Genomic DNA, 21,474 nt, shown 5'->3' on the forward strand with positions numbered 1-21,474 from the left:
AAATAAAATACTTCTGCATTTCCGGCTGTGTAAACACATTGCAAATAGGCTCAGGATAACTCCTGATATAGTTGGGTAGCTGATCTTCTGAGTTTAAATAGACAAATCTATTCATTGCAGAAATCAGGATTAATAAAGCCAATGCAACAGCAAGTGTTAAAAACAGTGGGCCTAGCACATTTTTTATTTAACTAGGCATGTCAGTAAAGAACAAATTCTTATTTACAATGATGGCCTACCCCAGACTACACTTGGCGCTGCTCTATGGGACTCCCAATCACAGCCAGATGTGATAAAGCCTGGAATCAAACCACTGTAGTGGGACTGTACTGTAGTGATGCCTCTTGCACTGAGATGCAGTGCCTAAGACCGCTGCGCAACTTGGAAGCCCACATGGATGGGCATTCATAAAATTACATTTCAGGTGCCACTGTAGGCTATATTTCAGTAAGCACGGGACGACACTTTTGGACATGTTTTTTTGGTGCAGACGTCTATGTTTGTTCAGATTTTGACCGGTCTGGACCAGCCTTGATTTGGCCAAAACATAGATGTCTAGAAATGTAGTTTCAACTTTAATTCAGAGCCTAAAATGAACCTGATTTCAACGTCTGGAAAATAAGTATTTTAGACATCTTTTCAACGTCGTTTTGCTTACTGGGACTTCTAGTAGGGGCAGCATTTTTTTGTGTCTAGCCTAGGGTGGCAGAATGGCCAGGTCCTGCCTGGTGGCATTATGCAACATCTTTCTCACTTTGTGCAGGCAACCACTAAAGAGTAGACCTAGGCTACCATAAGTACAGCAAAGTCATTACAGTAGTTTAATACAACTGCTGATTACTACTTCAACAACTTAAATTAATGGTTTCCTAAGTTTAGTTATTAAGCTGGCAATAATTCTCAAAACACAATATATACAGTGGGGCAAAAAAGTATTTAGTCAGCCACCAATTGTGCAAGTTCTCCCACTTAAAAAGATGAGAGAGGCCTGTAATTTTCCTCATAGGTACACTTCAACTATGGCAGACAAAATGAGGGGAAAAAATCCAGAAAATCATATTGTAGGATTTTTAATGAATTTATTTGCAAATTATGGTGGAAAATAAGTATTTGGTCAATAACAAAAGTTTCTCAATACTTTGTTTAAACGAAACTAATTATTGTATTTTTCTTGTTTATATTGAATACGTCATTTAAACATTCACACTGTAAGTTGGAAAAAGTATGTGAACTAGGCTAAAGCTAATTGGAGTCAGGAGTCAGTTAACCTGGAGTCTAATCAATGAGACGAGATTGGAGATGTTGGTTAGAGCTGCCTTGCCCTATAAAAAACACTCACAAAATTTGAGTTTGCTATTCACAAGAAGCATTGCCTGATGTGAACATGCCTTGAACAAAATAGATCTCAGAAGACCTAAGATTAAGAATTGTTGACTTGCATAAAGCTGGAAAGGGTTATAAAAGTATCTCTAAAAGCCTTGATGTTCAACAGTCCACGGTAAGACAAATTGCCTATAAATGGAGAAAGTTCAGCACTGTTGCTACTCTCCTTAGGAGTGGCTGTCCTGCAAAGATGACTGCAAGAGCACAGCGCAGAAGGCTCAATGAGGTTAAGAAGAATCCTAGGGTGTCCGCTAAAGACTTACAAAAATCTCTGGAACATGCTAACATCTTTGTTGACGAGTCTACAATACGTAAAACACTAAATAAGAGTGGTGTTCATGGGAGGACACCACGGAAGAAGCCACTGGTGTCCAAAAGAAACATTGCTGCATGTCTGAAGTTTGAAAAAGTGCACCTTGATGTTCCACAACGCTACTGGCAAAATATTCTGTGGACAGATGAACCTACAGTTTTTTATTTAACCAGGCAAGTCAGTTAAGAACAAATTCTTGTTTATAATGATGGCCTAGGAACAGTGGGTTAAGTGCCTTGTTTAGGGGCAGAACGACAGATTTTTACCTTGTCAGCTCAGGGATTCAATCTAGCAACCTTTCAGTTACTGGCCCAACACTCTAACCACTAGGCTACCTGCCGCCCCAGTTGAGTTGTTTGGAAGGAACACACACCACTGTGTGAAGAAAAAAACACACAGCACACCAACATCAACCTCATCCCAACTGTAAAGTATGGTGGAGGGAGCATCATGGTTTGGGGCTGCTTTTCTGCCTCAGGGTCTGGACAGCTTGCTATCATCGACAGAAAAATGCATTCCCAAGTTTATCAAGCTATTTTGCAGGAGAATGTTAGGCTGTCTGTCTGCCAATTGAAGCTCAACAGAAGTTGGGTGATGCAAGAGGACAATGACCCAAAACACAGAAGTAAATCAACAACAGAATGGCTTCAACAGAAGAAAATACGCCTTCTCGAGTGGCCCAGTCAGAGTCCTGACCTCAACCTGATTCAGATGCTGTGGCATGACCTCAAGAGAGCAGTTCACATCAGACATCCCAATAATATTACTGAACTGAAACAGGTTTGTAAAGAGGAATGGTCCAAAATTCCTCCTGACCGTTGTGCAAGTCTGATCCGCAACTACAGAAAACGTTTGGTTGAGGTTATTGCTGCCAAAGGATGGTCAACCAGTTATTAAATCCAAGGGTTCACATACTTTTCCCACCCTGCACTGTGAATGTTTACATGGTGTGTTCAATAAAGACATGAAAACGTATAATTGTTTGTGTTATTAGTTTAAGCAGACTGTTGTGGCCTAGATGAAGGTCAGATCAACATTTTATGATCAATTTATGCAGAAATCCAGGTATTTCCAAAGAGTTCACATACTTTTTCTTGCCACTGTACCTCGTACTCCTGCACATCGACTCGGTACAGGTACCATGCATATATAGCCAAGTTAACATTACTCATTCTGTATTTATTCCTTTTTTTCTATGATTTCTCTTTTTTTCTCTGTGCATTGTTGGGAAGGCCGCACAGGTTAGCATTTCACTGTTAGTCTACACCTGTTGTTTATGAAGCCTGTAACAAATACAAATTTATTTGATTTTGATTCATGTAAGTGGCCATTTTAGGCCCTTTTTAGACTTACAGTGCATTCGGAAAGTATTCAGACCAGTTGACTTTTTCCACATTTTGTTACGTTACAGCTTTATCCCGAAGAACACAGTGGCCTTAAATGGAAGAAGTTTGGAACCACCAAGAGTCTTCCTAGAGCTGGCTGCCCGGCCAAACTTAGCAATCAGGGGAGAAGGGCCTTGGTAAGAGAGGTGACCAAGAACCCGATGGCCACTCTGACAGAGCTCCAGTGTTCCATATTTTGAGCACCACCAACACTGGGAATCGGAAAATGTATTCAAAGGGAACTCCCTCTGCTGGTGATTTGCTGAATGTGCAATCCTAAAGGAAGGCTGTGATTGGTTAATTACCTATATTTACCTATATTTCTATGTATACAATGGGTCATATTATTAAAAGTACCAGAGAGCCCACTCTGGAAATGTTATGTGTTTGAAGAGTATATAGTTACAAACAATATTTTTTTTAAAGAAGGAAAATCTGAAAGGGTCATTTTTTAAATATGAATGTATTTTTTATTTTGAATAAATGAATGAGAAACATTTTATTTCAGAATCTAGACATACTCCATATTTGAGAGAAAAATATAAGAAGTAAAATGACACCAAGATGTCTGAATCATCTACAGTTCACTGATAATAGGGTCATACGTAGGTCTAAAAGGGCCTAAAATGGCCACGTTCATCATGATTTTCTTAAAATCAAACATCCTTTCTGACAAAGAAGTTACTAATGTTAGAATTGCCCCACCAATTTTTTTTGTTCGACCCTTCGTTCATGTTCATAAAGGGAAGTGAACGAGGGCAGAAGGGAGGGAGGAAGCAATTTGCCTTTGCTCGGACAAGCAAGCGCTTCCTTGCTTTGAACAACTTTTTACTATTGTCATCCCGTTGACTGTTTTGTGCTTGCTTACACACTCAAATAGGTCATTTGATTGTTGTTCATTTTGTGGCCACAAGATGGCAACAGATCCTTATAGTGTTTTAAGATAATCAAATTTCACTGCAGTCAATTTCCTGGCACTCCCCCCAAAAGCCATACATGAGTATCAGCATTTAGGAGTATTCAATATATAGATCTTTTTTACTTAACGAGGCAAGTCAGTTAAGAACAAATTCTTATTCACGGCCTACACCGGCCAATGCAAATTGTGTACCACCCTATGGGATTCCCAATCACACCCAGTTGTGATACAGCTTGGATTTGAACTAGGGTGTCTGTAGTGATGCCTTTACCACTGAGATGCAGTGCCTTAGACTGCTGCACCACTTGGGAGACCAAAAGTGAATTGACACAGTGGGTCTCATTACAACATTCTTGATACTTTCTGGTGCGCAAATGAACAGCTCTGTAGATTTGATGACAGGAGGCCCATGTGGTTTGAAGAATTACAGTGGATTTGAAGTTTACTTTGTAGTTTGTTAATAATTAACATCATTTGGCACATGACCTTTCCTGGTCTGGTTTTAATGAACAACTCTCTGGAACAGACAGTGGTCTGATTCAGCACATAGAAGTGAAGGTATCCTGTGCTTTTTCCCAGAAAATACTTTCCTTTGTAGACCACCAAAATGAACAGTCATTACAATGGTATTTGACATGGCAAACATTGCTGGTTAAGATACAATGTTCTTGAACTTTTTCTATATGGGTAAGTTTATGTGTAGCAGCCTACGCATTAACTAAAGTGACTAAGTCAGCCTTGACCCAAAGACATTGCTCAGGACCACGATGACGTACTTAAACAGTAGCGGGTAAAATTACTGAGGAATCCAAGCCTGAAAAAAAAGCCTATGTGTTTGGGCGGCAGGGTAGCCTAGTGGTTAGAGCATTGGACTAGTAGCCGGAAGGTTGCAAGTTCAAACCCCTGAGCTGACAAGGTCGTTCTGCCCCTGAACAGGCAGTTAGCCCACTGTTCCTAGGCCGTCATTGAAAATAAGAATTTCTTCTTAACTGACTTGCCTGTTTAAATAAAAAAATAATTGTGTTGTTTGCTCTATAAACCTATTAGTTCATGGACCTTGCAACTGTAGGCCTAAATCCGAGACAAAAAACCTGGGCACAGTGGCAGAATAGAAATCCTTGCTCTCTAGCCTAATTTCTTTTAATGGGCAACTTTAGCTATTTAACATTCGCCTTCTATTGAACTTCCATTCCCTCAGGCCAGGGGCACAATGTATTCTGTATGGTGGTATTCATTTATGGTTAGGTCAGAATCGCCGTCACTGGCCAGTACTGAGAATTAAGTAAAACCACCAGTCCAAATCCCTATTTCCATCCATGGCTAATTTAGGAAAGGGACAATTTTAGCTAGCTAGCCACCGGAAGACAACAACACAATGAGATGCAACAATTCAAGTTGTTTCTGTCAATGACGTAATTCTCCTGATGCGATGTGATAGGGGAGAATCCAAACAGGCTTCCCTTAACACATGTTTTGGTACGCCAGGACCTTTCACAGTTGAGTTCACTCAGTTTAGCATGTCAGAATATTTTTTATATTTTACTCTGCTAACATTAGAAGAGAGTTTTTTTTTTTTAAACGTGAAGACGAAAAGTTTTATACAATAAATGAATGTTCAGCGCCTCATATTGCCCAAGATATGGCACCCAGGCCTCTGACTTACAGACAGAGTCAATATTGAGGTGAACGAACATATCAATTATTATAAATGACTATGAGTCCGTCTCCTTGATGTACAAGGTGATTGTAATATGATGTAATACTTTTTGGACTGAGAGCCATGTACAGTGCCTTCAGAAAGTATTCATACCGTTGACTTATTCCACATTTGTTGTGTTACATCCTGAATTCAAAATAGATATATTTTTTATTCTCACCCATGTACACGCAATAGCCCATAATGACAAAGTGAAAACATGTATTTTTGTGTGCAAATGTATTGAAAATTAAATACAGAAATATGTCATTTACATAATTATTCACACTCATGAGTCAATACTTTCTAGGTGCACCTTTGGTAGCGATTACAGCTTTGAGGCTTACTGGGTAAGTCTCTAATTCACACCTGGATTGTGCAACAACTGCTCATTATTCTTTTCAAAATTCTTTAAGCTGTCAAATTGGTAGTTGATCATTGCTAGGCAACCATTTTCAGGTCTTTCCATAGATTTTCAAGTAGATTTAAGTCAAAACTGTAACTCGGCCACTCAGGAACATTCACTGTCTTCTCGGTAAACAACTCCAGTGTAGATTTGGCCTTGTGTTTTAGCATTTTCTCCTACAGAAAGGTGAATTAATCTCCCAGTGTCTGGTGGAAAGCAGACTGAACCAGGTTTTCCTCTAGGATTTTGCCTGTACTTAGCTACATTCTGTTTATTTTGTATCCTGAAAAACTTCCCAGTCCTTAACGATTACAAACATACCGATAACATGATGCAGCCACTACTGTGCTTGAACACATGGAGAGTGGTACTCAGTAATGTGTTGTATTGGATTTACCCCAAACACAACACTTTGTATACAGGACAAAAAGTGAATTGCTTTGCCACATTTTTTGCAGTATTACTTTAGTGCCTTGTTGCAAACAGGGTGCATGTTTTGGAATATTTTTTATTCTGTACAGGCTTTCTTCTAGTCACTCTGTCAATTAGGTTAGTATTGTATCCCATTTTTTTGAGCAAACCACTCGATATCGTCCCTACGTTACTTCAGCATCAAACATGTCACCCTCCCTAGGAGGGTGAGCTCCTAGAGTGTGCGGCTTTCCTTGAACTTTTCTAGTATTGTGGAGTAACTACAATGTTGTTGATCCATCCTCAGCTTTCTCCTACCACAGCCATTAAGCTCTGTAACTGTTTTCAAGCTACCACTGGCCACATGGTGAAATCCCTGAGCGGTTTCCTTCCTCTTCGGCAACTGAGTTAGGAACAATGCCTGTATCTTTGTAGTGACTGGGTGTATTGATACACCATCCAAAATGTAATTAATAACTTCACCATATTCAAAGGGATTTTCAATGTCTTACCCATCTCCATAATTGTATGTGTGGGGTACAGAGATGAGGTAGTCATTCAAAAATCACGTTAAACATTATTATTGTACACAGAGTGAGTCCATGCAACTTATTATGTGACGTGTTTAGCAAATTTTACTCCTGAACTTATTTAAGCTTGTCATAACAAAGGAGTTTAATACTTCTTACGTCACGCCTGCTCCCGCTCTTCCTCCCCCTGGTGCCAGGATCCCCAGCATTACGCACTCAAACCACCATCAGTATGCACACATGCCTTCTCCCCGTCACGCGCATCAGCGATCATTGTACTCACTTGGACTTAATTACTTGTGTCATTACCTTCCCTATATCTGTCTGTTCCCAAGCTCTTTTCCCTGCTTCAGGATTATTTGTCTCATGTCCGTTTACCCGTCTGTCCTGTCTTGTTTCCTCTCCTGTCCGGAATCGGCCGTTACATATTGAACTTATTTAGACTTGCCATAACAAAAGGGTTGAATACTTACTGACTCAAGACATTTCAGCTTCTCATTTTTAATTCATTTGTAAAAAGTTCTAAAAACATAATTTGCTTCGACATTATGGGTTATTGTGTGTAGGACAGTGACCAAAAATCTAAACTTTATCCATTCTAAATTCAGGCTGTAACATGAAAAAATGTGGAAAATGTAAATACTTTCAGAAGGCACTGTATCTCTAGGGCTTTGGTTGGTTGAATAGCCATTGACATAAGCATACGCAACAGTCAAATTAGATGGGATAATTTTAGCCCATATGATTTTTCTATTCAAATTGGCACAATACACAAGACTGTAGTACTGTACACAACCGAATAACTCTATTTCCTGCTAGGCCAAGGTGGTCTTGAGTTTCTCAAAGATCATTGACCACCAGATTGTAGGATCAGACAATCAATTCACATGCAGAATAACACTTTTTTCAATATTTTTTTGTTTAGTACAGCATCTTCAAATTGAGAAACCCAAGATGGTAAAAGGACTGAGTTTTTCATGGTTTTATAGAATTTCTACGTAAACAAAGCCAGGCAAAGCATGCTATTTGCTTAGAAGGGTATGATTTGTGCATTTGTATGGGCTGCAGGTGAGTTGATGCTGTATTTAGATCTCATTGGTATAATATAATGCTTTCTATTTTTGAGTTGACGTCTAGTCAGCATGTCGCTCTACTCAGCACGTACCTCGAGTCAAATTTCATTTTATAAAGTCATTTGCATAGACTGAATGCACTGTCAGTTATACACTGAGAAACCAGACAACCCTATTCAAGGAAAAAGCTTTCGTGATAGCAGCGTGCATGTTATACTGTACTATCTGTGTACATATAGTGAAAACATCCTCATCATATATTTACAAAACAAATGTATGTGTGCTGTGTCTGTTTTCAGAACTAGAACTACACATAGCAAAATTGCACTAGGCTATGTAATAGCTGCATTAACAAAATGCAAAATAGAACACTGCATGATACACTTGTGTGTTTTTTCTGGACACACACTTTGCAGCACTTTAAGGCACTCAGTATGGAGTCAATTCCATATCAGTGCAGTCAATTCTTGGAGTGAAACTCAATTTTAGGAACAGACGAATAAATGAATGAATGAATGAATATCCTCATAAAAATTGACCCTTTCATTTACTGTAATGAAATATAATCAACCCCAACCCTTGTAGGATGCCATTAGTTTTACATGCCTAAATTATAACCTATATTCAAGTGTATTTCTTCAAAAGGTATTGATGTGGGATCTAAAAGTGAGCTAGACATCAAACTGAGGAATGCTGCTATTTAGGGAATTTTTCCTAGCCACCGTGCTTCTACACCTGCATTGCTTGCTGTTTGGGGTTTTAGGCTGGGTTTCTGTACAGCACTTTGAGATATCAGCTGATGTATGAAGGGCTATATAAATACATTTGATTTGATATTTGGAAAGGAATGGTTTCCACCTTATACAAGCTGGTTGGCCTCTTCCCCAAACAGCAACATCCCTACTCAGTTATGTTGGGAACAGGAAATTGGAAGAGGACATGGGTGTATCTCTCACCACAGTTTAGTGGGATGGGATGCAATATGTAAAAACACAACTTTGTAAGGTATACAATTATTCAATTGCACAGGGCTTATATCAAATCAAATTATATTTGTCACATGCACCGAATTAAACAGGTGTAGACCTAACAATGAAATGCTTACTTACAAGCCCTTAAAACCTGTTGTGACTAGGGGGCAGTATTTTCATTTTTGGAAAAATAACGTTCCCAAAGTAAACGGGATATTTTGTCAGGACAAGATGCTAGAATATGCATATAATTGACATCTTAGGATATAAAACACTCTAAAGTTTCCAAAACTGCAAAAATATTGTCTGTGAGTATACCAGAACTGATATTGCAGGCGAAAGCCTGAGAAAAATCCAATCCGGAAGTGACTCATGTTTTGAATGCTCTGCGTTCCGATGCATCCCTATTGAGCAGTGAATGGGCTATCAATCAGATTCCTTTTTTTCTACGTATTCCCCAAGGAGTCTACAGCATTGTGACGTAGTTTCACGCCTTTATGTTGAAGAATACCCGTAAGCGGCTACATTGCGCAAGTGGTCACCTGATGGCTCTCAGAGGTAGCCATTTTTCCTCTCGCTCCTTCTGAAAAACCAATTGTCCTGGTGGATAAATAAATCGAATAGATATTTAAAAAACACATTGAGGATTGATTATAAACAACGTTTGCCATGTTTCTGTCGATATTATGGAGCAAATTTGGAATATTTTTCGGTGTTGTCTTGACCGCAATTTCCGGTCGATTTCTCAGCCAAACGTAAAGAACAAACTGAGCTATTTCGCCTACAAAAATAATATTTTTGGAAAAAAGGAACATTTGCTATCTAACTGGGAGTCTCGTGAGTGAAAACATCCAAAGCTCATCAAAAGTAATCAATTTAATTTGATTGCTTTTCTGATTTTCGTGACCAAGTTACCTGCTGCTAGCTGGACATAATGCTATGCTAGGCTATCGATAAACTTACACAAATGTTTGTCTTGCTTTGGCTGTAAAGCATATTTTGAAAATCTGAGATGACAGGGTGATTAACAAAATGCTAAGCTGTGTTTCAATATATTTCACTTGTGATTTTCATGAATAGGAATAGAAACAATATTTGTTTTGTCTTTTCTGGTGGATTAAACTGAAATTGCAACCAACTTTCTATGGCTTGTTTTAAAAATAGCGATATTTTGGAGATGTTTTCGTTTTCAAATAGCCAAAAGTGATAAAATGTATTCTGAATAAAGGGGAAAACGCCATTCTTTAACATGAGTGAGACATTCGTACTAATCTTCTAGAGAACCGGTTCGGATTTAAGTATAACTTTTGTATGCCTGAAGCCTTTAGTGAGTGGCCTAATGCTTTAATATTTAATGATTTCTGCCCTCCGAATTCATATTCATTATATAAATAGGCCAGTTTAATTTTCTCTGACTTGTCGTTCCAAATTAAATGTAATATTTTTTGCTCATATAATTTTTAAAACAAGTTCCTAGGTGTAAGCAAGGCCATAAACAAATAGGTAATCTGGGATATATCTAAAGAGTTAACCCGGGTTATTTTTCCACAAATAGACAGATATTTTATTTTCTATGGTAGCAAGATTTTATCTATTTTTGCAAACTTTCTATTAAAATGCATTGTAGCGAGAATTTCTTTCTTTTGGGATATGAATCCCAAGTATATCCACTTCACCGTCAGACCATTTTATTGGTAAACTATACACGGTAATGTAAAAGTTGTATTTTTTTGTGATCCAATACGTAATATAGTACACTTAATTACATCATAATTTGGTTGTAATCCAGAGAGGTTAGAACAATTATCTAGATCCTCTATGAGGCAGTGGAGGGATCCAAATTGTGGATTTAAAAGAAAACATGAATCATCAGTGTACAATGACACCTTTGGTTTTAAACCCTGGATTTTTAAACCCTTGATATTATTGTTGGATCTGATTTTAATAGCTAGCATTTCGATGGCCATAATAGATAGATATGCCGATAGTGGACAACCTTGTTTTACTCCTCTTAACAGTTTAATACTCTCTGAGAAGAACAGTGGGGCAAAAAAGTATTTAGTCAGCCACCAATTGTGCAAGTTCTCCCACTTAAAAAGATGAGAGAGGCCTGTCATTTTCATCATAGTTACACTTCAACTATGACAGACAAAATGAGAGAAAAAAAAATCCAGAAAATCACTTTGTAGGATTTTTAATGAATTTATTTGCAAATTATGGTGAAAAATAAGTATTCACGGCTCCATCGCACGCGATGGAACCGGTGTTTTTCTGAATCAAACGCGCCAAATAAATGGACATTTTGGATATATATCAACGGAATTAATCAAACAAAAGGACCATTTGTGATGTTTATGGGACATATTGGAGTGCCAACAGAGGAAGATCTTCAAAGGTAAGGTATGAAATATATCTTTATTTCTGCGTTTTGTGTCGCGCCTAGCGGGTTGAAATATGATTGCCTGTGTTTGTTTGCTGAGGTGCTATACTCAGATAATAGCATTGTATGCTTTCGCTGTAAAACCTTTTTCAAATCTGACATGTTGGCTGATTTCAGGAAAGTTACATTTTTATAGTAATTTATTTGAATTTGGCGCTCTGCATTTTCACTGGATGTTTTCCAGCTTCCGTCCCACCTATCCTAGAGAAGTTTTAAAACAAAAAATAAAATGAATAGAAATAAATCCTTAAAATTAACTTTGGTTAGTGGAGATGGAGGAGACCGAAACGAAAACATATACTTAAAGTACTTTGCTACCTCTTTCCAAATATAATTTGGTGAATTATGGGTGACTACATAATTTGTAACAAGTTTCAGTAAATAATTTTTGGTAGCATTTCTATGTTGAAGATTATACAAGAATTTGGTGCATTTTCCCCCATATTCCATCCAGTTAGCTTTATTTTACATTTTTTTATTTATTTTTAATTTTCACCTTTATTTAACCAGGTAACCTAGTTGAGAACAAGTTTTCATTTACAATTGCGACCTGGCCAAGATAAAGCAGTGCAACAGAAACCACAACACAGAGTTACACATGGAATAAACAAGCGTACAGTCAATAACACATTAGAAAAAGAAAGTCTACATACAGTGTGTGCAAATGGCGTGAGGAGGTAAGGCAATAAATAGGCGATAGTAGCAAAGTAATTTATAATTTAGCAGATTAACACTGGAGTGATAGATGAGCAGATGATGATGAGCAGATGATGGTGTGTAAGTAGTGATACTGGTGTGCAAAAGAGCAGCAAAGTAAACAAAAACAATATGGGGATGAGATATGTAGATTGGGTGGGCTATTTACAGATGGACTGTACAGCTGCAGTGATCGGTTAGCTGCTCAGATAGCTGATGTTTAAAGTTAGTGAAGGAAATGTAAGTCTCCAGTTTCAGCAATGTTTGCAATTCGTTCCAGTCACTGGCAGCAGAGAACTGGAAGGAAAGGTGGCCAAATGAGGTGTTGGCTTTGGGGATGACCAGTGAGATATACCTGCTGGAGCACTTGCTACGGGAGGGTGTTGTTATCGTGACCAGTGAGCTGAGATAAGGCGCCACTTTACCCAGCAAAGACTTATAGATGACCTGGAGCCAGTGGGTTTGGCGACGAATATGTAGCGAGGGCCAGCTGACTAGAGTATACAGGTCGCAGTGGTGGGTGGTATAAGGGGCTTTGGTGACAAAACGGATGGCACAGTGATAGACTGAATCCAGTTTGCTGAGTAGAGTATTGGAAGCGATTTTGTAAATGACATCGCCGAAGTCGAGGATCGGTAGGATAGTCAGTTTTACGAGGGTATGTTTGGCGGCGTGAGTGAAGGAGGCTTTGTTGAAAAATAGGAAGCCGATTCTAGATTTAATTTTGGATTGGAGATGTTTGATATGAGTCTGAAAGGAGAGTTTACAGTCTAGCCAGACACCAAGGTATTTGTCGTTGTCTAGGTCAGAACCATCCAGAGTAATGATGCTAGTCAGGTGGGAAGGTGCGGCAGCGAACTGTTGAAAAGCATGCATTTGGTTTTATTAGCGTTTAAGAGCAGTTGGAAGCCACGGAAGGAGTGTTGTATGGCATTGAAGCTTGTTTGGATGTTAGTTAACACAGTGTCCAAAGAAGGGCCAGATGTATACAGAAATGTGTCGTCTGCGTAGAGGTGGATTATGTGGCAAATTATGTGGATATATTGAAGCAACATCTCAGACATCAGTCAGGAAGTTAAAGCTTGGTCACAAATAGATCTTCCAAATGGACAATGGTCACAAGTATACTTCCAAAGTTGTGGTAAAATGGCTTAAGGACAACAAAGTCAAGGTATTGGAGTGGCAATCACAAAGCCCTGACCTCAATCCTAAAGAAAATTTGTGGGCAGAACTGAAAAGGCGTGTGCAAGCAAGGAGGCCTACAAACCTGACTCAGTTACACCAGCTCTGTCAGGAGGAATGAACCAAAATGCACCCAACTTATTGTGGGAAGCTTGTGGAAGGCTACCCAAAACGTTTGACCCAAGTTAAACAATTTAAAGGCAATGCTACCAAATACTAATTGAGTTTATGTAAACTTCGGATCCACTGGGAATGTGATGAAAGAAATAAAAGCTGAAATAAATCATTGTCTCTACTCTTATTCTTACATTTCACATTCTTAAAATAAAGTGGTGATCCTAACTGACCTAAAACAGTGAATTCTTACTAGGATTAAATGTCAGGAATTGTAAAAAAAAAAACTGAGTTTAAATGTAATTGGCTAAGATTTATGTAAACTTCCAACTTCAACTGTATATAATAGGCAGTGCCAGAGGAATGCCAGAGGAATGCCCTAAAATAGTCAGAGACTCCAGTCACCCATAGACTGTTTTCTCTGTTACCGCATGGCGGTACCGCACGGCAAGCGATACATTGACCAACCCCTCCATTTGTTTTGTACACTACTGCTACTCGCTGTTTATTATCTATACATAGTCACTTCACCCCTACCTACATGTACAAATTACCTCGACTAACCTGTACCCCCGCATATTGACTCGGTACCGGTGCCCCCTGTATACAGCCTCGTATTGCTATTTAATTGTGTTACTTTTTATCACTTTTTACTTTAGTTTAAATAAATATTAGTAAATATTTTCTTACCCAACAGTGCAGTTTAGGAAGAGTTAAGGGCTTTAAGTAAGCATTTCACGGTAAGGTCCACACTTGTTGTATTCGGTGCATGTGAGAAATCAAGTTTGATTTGATTGGTAAACCATAGAGCATAGCCTAATATATCAATTGTCGGTATTTATGAAAGGTACCCCCTCCCCTTCTATTGTTTATTGTCATGTTGTGATGTTTGTTGTCACTGTGCTGTTGTTGTCATTGTAAAAAAAAGTAGAAACACATCAAAATACATTCTCTTTTTTACAATTGAAATTGCTTGATTCATTGTCACAATACCCAACCTCCATTACATACACACACAAGGATAGGAGTAGCATAGTGTCAGTTGCAGATCAGTGTGGCTGGGTTATTAAGTTCCTTGCTCAAGGGCACAACGGCAGTGAATGGTGCCTGGGAGCAGAGACCAAACTTTTATCGCCAGGCCCTGGGCTTGAACCTTCCAGCTACTGGTCCGCCTCTCTAACTTCCATGCGAGCCATGGTCCGAATTCGTACTCAGAACGGGGCCAATACGGATCCCGGGTCCCTACAAGGTATGTATCCTGAAACACAACAGCTGTTTTGTCACTTCTCAGCAGGGTATAATCCAGTTTTACTGTACTTTCCCAGAGCCAGCTGCTATGCATTGAAGTGAATACTACTATGCTCAAATTCCCCTTCAGCTACTATTTCCTTTTTCCTTCTACTCATAAAAAGCCTTCAGTGTTTTGCTGTGTTTACATAATGAGAAAGCATCTGAAGGCCATCTGCCTCTAAAAACAAGGGTGGTGTGACACACTGCTTGCCTAACACACACTCCCTAATCGTTCATCGGAAAAGTATGTCCTCCAGCAGCGTCTGTCCGTATTACTGAGATAACCAGACAAAAAGGCTGTGTAATGTGGATGGCATTGTGCACAGTCAGTGATAATGATGGCCATGACTGCGCATTTAAGGGGTGAAAATGTGGGGTGAGAATCCTTAAGTGTGGGCACGTACTGTATGTGGTATATCACACGAAAAGGGGTTGTGATGAAGCCTGATAAAACGTCAAATGTACTGATGAGCATGTGATGACTAAGCAAATAGTACAACACTGTGTTGAGTATGCGTCACTTGAGTGGGTTGAGTCACTGATGTGATCTTCCTGTCTGGGTTGGCGCCCCCCCTTGGGTTGTGCCGTGGCGGAGATCTTTGTGGGCTATACTCGGCCTTGTCTCAGGATGGTAAGTTGGTGGTTGAAGATATCCCTCTAGTGGTGTGGGGGCTGTGCTTTGGCGAAGTGGGTGGGGTTATATCCCCAAGTAACAAACAAAAAAGTTACTTGGCCATTTTAAACTGGAATAAGAACCATAAAGTCCCCTGATGTCCAGTATATCAAAGCCTTCAGCTTGTCAGACCATTTTAACCAACATTGCACAATCAGACTGTGCACTTTTGATTCTAACACGTATGCTACAACTCACCAATTGCACTGATATCAACTGCTGTTAATAGATATATACTGCAGCATAAATACTGGAGGCTGAGACAGGAGGGGTCAGGAGACACTGGGGGGGCTAGGGTCAGTTTGTTATATCTGGAGTACTTCTCCTATCTTATCCGGGGTCTTGTGTGAATTTAAGCATGCTCTCTCTAATTCTCTCTTTCTTGCTCTCTCTTGGAGGACCTGAGCCCTAGGACCATGCCTCAGGACTACCTGGCATGATGACTCCTTGCTGTCCCCAGTCCACCTGGCCGTGCTGCTGCTCCAGTTTCAACTGTTCTGCCTGTGATTATTATTATTTGAACATGCCGCTCATTTATGAACATTTCAACATCTTGGCCATGTTCTGTTATAATCTCCACTCGGCACAGCCAGAAGAGGACTGGCCACGCCTCATAGCCTGGTTCCTCTCTAGGTTTCTTCCTAGGTTTTGGCCTTTCTAGGGAGTTTTTCCTAGCCACCGTGCTTCTACACCTGCATTGCTTGCTGTTTGGAGTTTTAGGCTGGGTTTCTGTACAGCACTTTGAGATATCAGCTGATGTACGAAGGGCTATAAAAATACATTTGATTTGATGATATTTCCTAGGTGATGATGACTGGGGAGAACACAGAGGAGCACTTCTTTAAAACATTCAGAAGCAAACGTCTTTAGATCTAGATGTCAGTTTATTGTCTGTAGCCTAAAAGTAAGCGATGATTTAGATCACACAATAGTTGGGCTATTGACTGGATTATTTCATTGCAGATTATTTGTGTAAATTGAGAGTTTATTTTATTTGAGTGGATACAGCAATGCTTATGTCAAGTTATTAAATTGAAATCTTTCAGCTGAAATAATAATGAAAACTCTTCACGATGCAGGGCAAGGAAGTCAAGCGTGTATGTTGAATTGTTTTTATTGACTATTGAACTGATTACACATTCCATGGGTAACACTCAGTGAAAAATGGCTTTAGCAGATCAGAAACTTGTACTGTATAGTATATCTACGTGTGCGAAAGATAGTCTATTTGGTTATGGGTGCCGAGATTACTGCAAACATATGTGCCGTGTAAAGTTTAAAGCAAAATATAAAAGACAACTTTTCACAAATTAAAAAAAATGATACTTTGAAGTGTAGAGAGACATTTATGTAAGAGTAGCCCAAAGTCCTTGTGTCTCACATGAACAATTACATGAAAAGGAAGAAACATTATTGCAAAAAGCATTTAAGGACAGCTTTATGGATTCTATCTTATGCTATATTAGAACATTTTCCATATCCAAAAAGTGTGCCTTAAATAAATAAAAATATATTTCTTAAATCTTGAAATCTTTCCTAAAATGCAACAAAATCACAAAACATGTTTGCATAACAGCAACATTTTGTGTGTGTGTGTGTGTGTGTGTTTGAAGGCGTAACCATTGATTGCAACAGAGGTAGGAACATGATACATTTAATGAAACAATCAATGAAACAATATATCTAGACATGGGGTCCCCAGTTACATTCAGCCTTGGGACGATTTTTCCTTGAGTGCATGGTCGGAGGGCCGCAACACAGTTATAAATAATGGAAAAAAAGGTATACCCAAATGCGATTCAGCCCAGCTTAACAGAAAAAGCTGGTTTGTCCCATCAAGAAATCTATCAGATTTATGCAGAAACTGAGAGCACATTGTTTTCTTTATTCTGCCAGATAGTCACCAGTTGAAATATCCTTGATCACATTGGGATACGATCACATACAGTATACCCCTATGTATGTGTAGGAATACTTGGGAACAGATTTCCTAAATTAAAATGACTTTGAGCTGATTTCCTGGTGATTTTACAGTATTTTATGTCCAACAAAGAAAATTATATAGGCCTATAAAAAACATCTTCTTTTTGCCCAGAAAACTTGTGTGGTCAAATAAAAAACACAAGCGCAGAATTTGGCCTCCACCTATTGGAGAACCCTGGTCTAGACTGTATAGCCCACATACCCTATATGGACCATTTAAAATGAATGGACACCTGTTGAACTGAATAACTTTTTGCTGTCCTGCTCAAGATGTTATTCAGAAGATGGGGATGACAGGCTACTTGAACTCATTTTGGGCTACTTCAACTAACTCTTCACAGAGTTTGGATTGCTGGTCGATATATGCCAGTTTACGCTCTAGTTTGTCTCCCATGTTGAAGGCCCCTATCTTCCTCAACACCTCAGGAAGTTTCCTAACCTGATCGTTCCCTGCACTTAGGTCCCAACTGTTCATAAAGTCGTGAAGACCCCTTCTATTAAGCTTCATGACCGTTCCTATGAGCGGTTTCTTGCCTCCCTCTTGTGGCAGTCTCGTTGCTAACCGACGCATTCTTTTGATTCCCATCGTCTGGTGAAGTTGAATGAAGAACGTAGGAAGGATTTCATGCAGATATTCAGCTCCATCTGAAAATTAAAAAAACATGGTTGGGAAACTTAAACTCAGTTGAGGCCACAAAGGATTAGTTCATTATAAATATTGTTATTCAAAATGTGTTTTACCACGAGTTTTGAGGTCATGGCATGAGGCGCACAGTGTATCGTGCCAGTCCTGGCCTTTCAGAACCACGCGCAGTCCACCAACTTTGCAGTTTGATTGCGCTTGACAGGTCGCTTTTGCGGAGGAAACTTCAGAATAGAATCCGGCCTGGCACTGCACACATTCTGTATCTTGTTGTGGTGTACCTGAGGAAATATTTTGGAATGTGTGCCACGTTATTTATCTCAAAATCATGTTTTACCAATTAAATGAGGAACACAATCCATTTAAGATTTGATTTGGGTTTGACATTCGATACATGCTAAACGGGGGGATTGATTTGCATGTTTGCTAATTGTTTGCGTAGCTAGTTTAACTAAACCATAGTGTGTATTGCAGTCACTACATGTCTATAGACTGCTTTCGTGGTAATGAACCATATCTACATAAATGAAATAATTGAAGTATCCCTTTAATTCACCTTAATTCGCAGATTTGTTATTGATGCCAAATGTCATTTTTACAATCCAAACCAAGACAAACACAATCAGGAGAGACTGAGACATCTGAACATGCAACCTATGCATATGGAACTATAGACTGTAAACGGTGATGATAAGAAAGTGTTTAAATCAAATAGATTAAGTGGAAATAGTCATTTGGCGTATAACATTTTCTGTATGTAAAACGCGGCCTCTATTTTAGCCATACCTGTAGTATTCGCTCCATACCCGGGGGGACATTCTTTATGTTTGATGCATGCTTCGTATCTCTTGTTGAAGTAGTAATCCTCCTTGCACTCGCACTCGCAGTTGTTGGATGGAGAACACGCCTGCTTGACAACCTGGTTCTCGGCGCACATGCTGCAGCGCAGGCACTTGGAGATGTGGTTCCAAAATTCAGTGTATGCCCCATTGGGACATTCCGCACAGTCGCTCTTTCGCGTTGCACTGCAGGGCGTGCGGAGGTACGTTCCAGGTGGACAGCGGTCACACACTAACGAAAGACCAGAGTAACGATCATCGTTCTTGAAAGTTCGGGCGTGTAGTGCCATACTGCCATCACCACTAACTAGCATCAACATAAAAAAAAGCTGTAGAGATAGAACAGACAGGTTGTCATTCACTTTGTTTATACATCATTTGGTTCACAAATTCATATTCAATTAATTGCAATGAACTAAAAATACAGTTTTCATACAGACTAAGCATATGTTTCTACATACCGTCATTATGTAGGCTAATGCACCTCTCCTTGGATTCAAATAGATGCTTGATTTCTTTGGTCCAGAAACAAGACCGCCTATTTAAGGACGCGCCCATGCAAGCGTCACTGAGGTTGATTTTAACATAGCCTATTAGTCAGTTAAACGTGTTGACGTTGGTATGAGTAACCAATTTTAACCAAGCTGAAACGTTACAAATTCCTATAAAGATCATTTCCGATTGAGCCGACATATGCAGCGTTTACTGTGAATGCAGTCTCTGCTAAAGCAGGAGCATTAGCCTCTGCAGATTGAATAGAGACCCTATTCTACTGAATTGACCATTTCCATCCTTCAATAGTATATGCATTTTATGCAGAGTTCTTCTCATATTAATTTACTGTTAGAAATGCCTGAGATGTTAGGCTAGTCATGGAATCATACATTAATTGCACTGATAATAAATACTAGTTATTGTTCTTGTTAGTCTATTCATAGGAGGAAATGTCACTATAAGATACTAGGAACCCTTGGGGAAGGACATATCAAATAATATATTAATGAACTTCCTGAACCTCTCACCATGCATAATTGCTATTAGCCTACAAACAGGGTTGGGTAGGTTACTTTCTAAATGTAATCATGTTACAGTTCCTAATTACATCATCTGATTACTTTACCCCTTAAGAAGCATTCGAAGAAGACAAAATGGATCCATCAAGGACATTTGGTGCGTCATAATAATGGTCTGTGACTTGTGGTCAGACTTGCTCAGGTGGAACAAAGTTAAAACTGCAACTTTTTTCAGTGCTAAATTGAATGTCATTGAGAAAACAGAAAGGTGTCAATGTATTTTTTCACAAACATCCTTTCTGATTTAAAAGTAATCCAATAAGTAATCATCTAGTTTTTTTAAAAGTATCGTTCATCTGATTACAATATTTTAGCTGGTAACAACTGATCAGTTACTCACCAAACGTGTAAATTACTCACCAAAATAATTATACACCCATATGCAAAATTTCTACCTTTTAAGATGTCAATGTGTAAATGTATGTTCAATTCAATCTCAAAGCCAATGACCAGCATGACAATATGAAAATCCCATGTGGATGTCTTCCTCTGTCCTAAAATTCCAACTGTCCTAAAATTCTAAATCAAATAGCTAAATGATCCATAGTATGACCATCTTAAAACAATTCCATATTTGGCAAAACAATACAAATACCATGGCTGTAGAAAAGGCCCATGGAGTTGGTGGAATACTCCTTTAATTCATTGCCATTTACTCAGCTGGGCCAGGGGCACTTTAATTAGGTCAGGTGGAAATGTCCGACAGATCTCAACACCATAAAAGGAGGAAATTGCCATCGCCTGATCTCGCTGCTTTCTCTCCCTTAACTCCATCTGATCCAGAAGTTCTGTGCGTCCATGAATCCACCACAGACTACTCAGTAAATATACCACTTCATGGTTAAAGGAATTCCTGCCTCAGTCTCATCCATTCCTCTGTCACCTGACACGTGACCACCTGTTCACCTTCACTGTCAGTCATCCTACCTGTCCAGCTACATACACAGATTCCACTAATCTTTCAATGGCAATGCCTGACCATTAGAAGTACCAGACAGTATGACTAAGTATGTGAGAAGTTCTCTTATTGAAATTGTTTTAAAAAATCTGTTGCTGTATATATTTAACAAAGTGCTGATGTACATTTCCCCTGTAAATGGAAACAATTATTCGCTCATTCCTTTGGCATGGGATAATTAACAAATCATTCCTCAAGTATGCCCAACAGACTTTCTTATTGCAAAAATACGCTTGTGTAGGCAACTATATTTGATTCCATTGGTGACTCAGGAGAAGACCTTCTTAGGTACTTAACCGTTAAAATGATTTGATTACACCCGCATGTGCATTTGGATAACAAACTGACCAATTAAATAAGACGCCGGTAAAACGAGGTTTACAAGAAACCTGGAAGGTGCTGGAAGGTTTATGAAGAACCTCTGTAAGCACGGCTGGTGAAAATACCATTAGTATTTTCAGTCTCATCCCTGTGGCATCTCTCAGTCTCGTCATTT

The 21,474-nt window shown here is 39.1% G+C and overlaps 1 protein-coding gene across 1 annotated transcript; it reads right to left on the reverse strand.

Moving 5' to 3' along the window:
* Positions 1 to 16,580: 16,580 nt before the first annotated feature.
* LOC110488319 (tumor necrosis factor receptor superfamily member 11B) lies at positions 16,581 to 19,474 on the reverse strand. The gene is made up of 4 exons (XM_021560518.2): positions 19,409 to 19,474; positions 18,895 to 19,276; positions 18,207 to 18,389; positions 16,581 to 18,110 (listed from the first exon to the last, which is right to left on the reverse strand). The coding sequence occupies exons 1-4, from the start codon at positions 19,412 to 19,414 to the stop codon at positions 17,764 to 17,766; spliced, it is 918 nt and encodes a 305-aa protein (XP_021416193.2). The 5' UTR covers positions 19,415 to 19,474; the 3' UTR covers positions 16,581 to 17,763.
* Between the last annotated feature and the right edge of the window lie 2,000 nt (positions 19,475 to 21,474).

The sequence above is a fragment of the Oncorhynchus mykiss genome, chromosome 32, assembly GCF_013265735.2.
Source record: "Oncorhynchus mykiss isolate Arlee chromosome 32, USDA_OmykA_1.1, whole genome shotgun sequence".
Taxonomy (NCBI): Eukaryota; Metazoa; Chordata; class Actinopteri; order Salmoniformes; family Salmonidae; genus Oncorhynchus; species Oncorhynchus mykiss.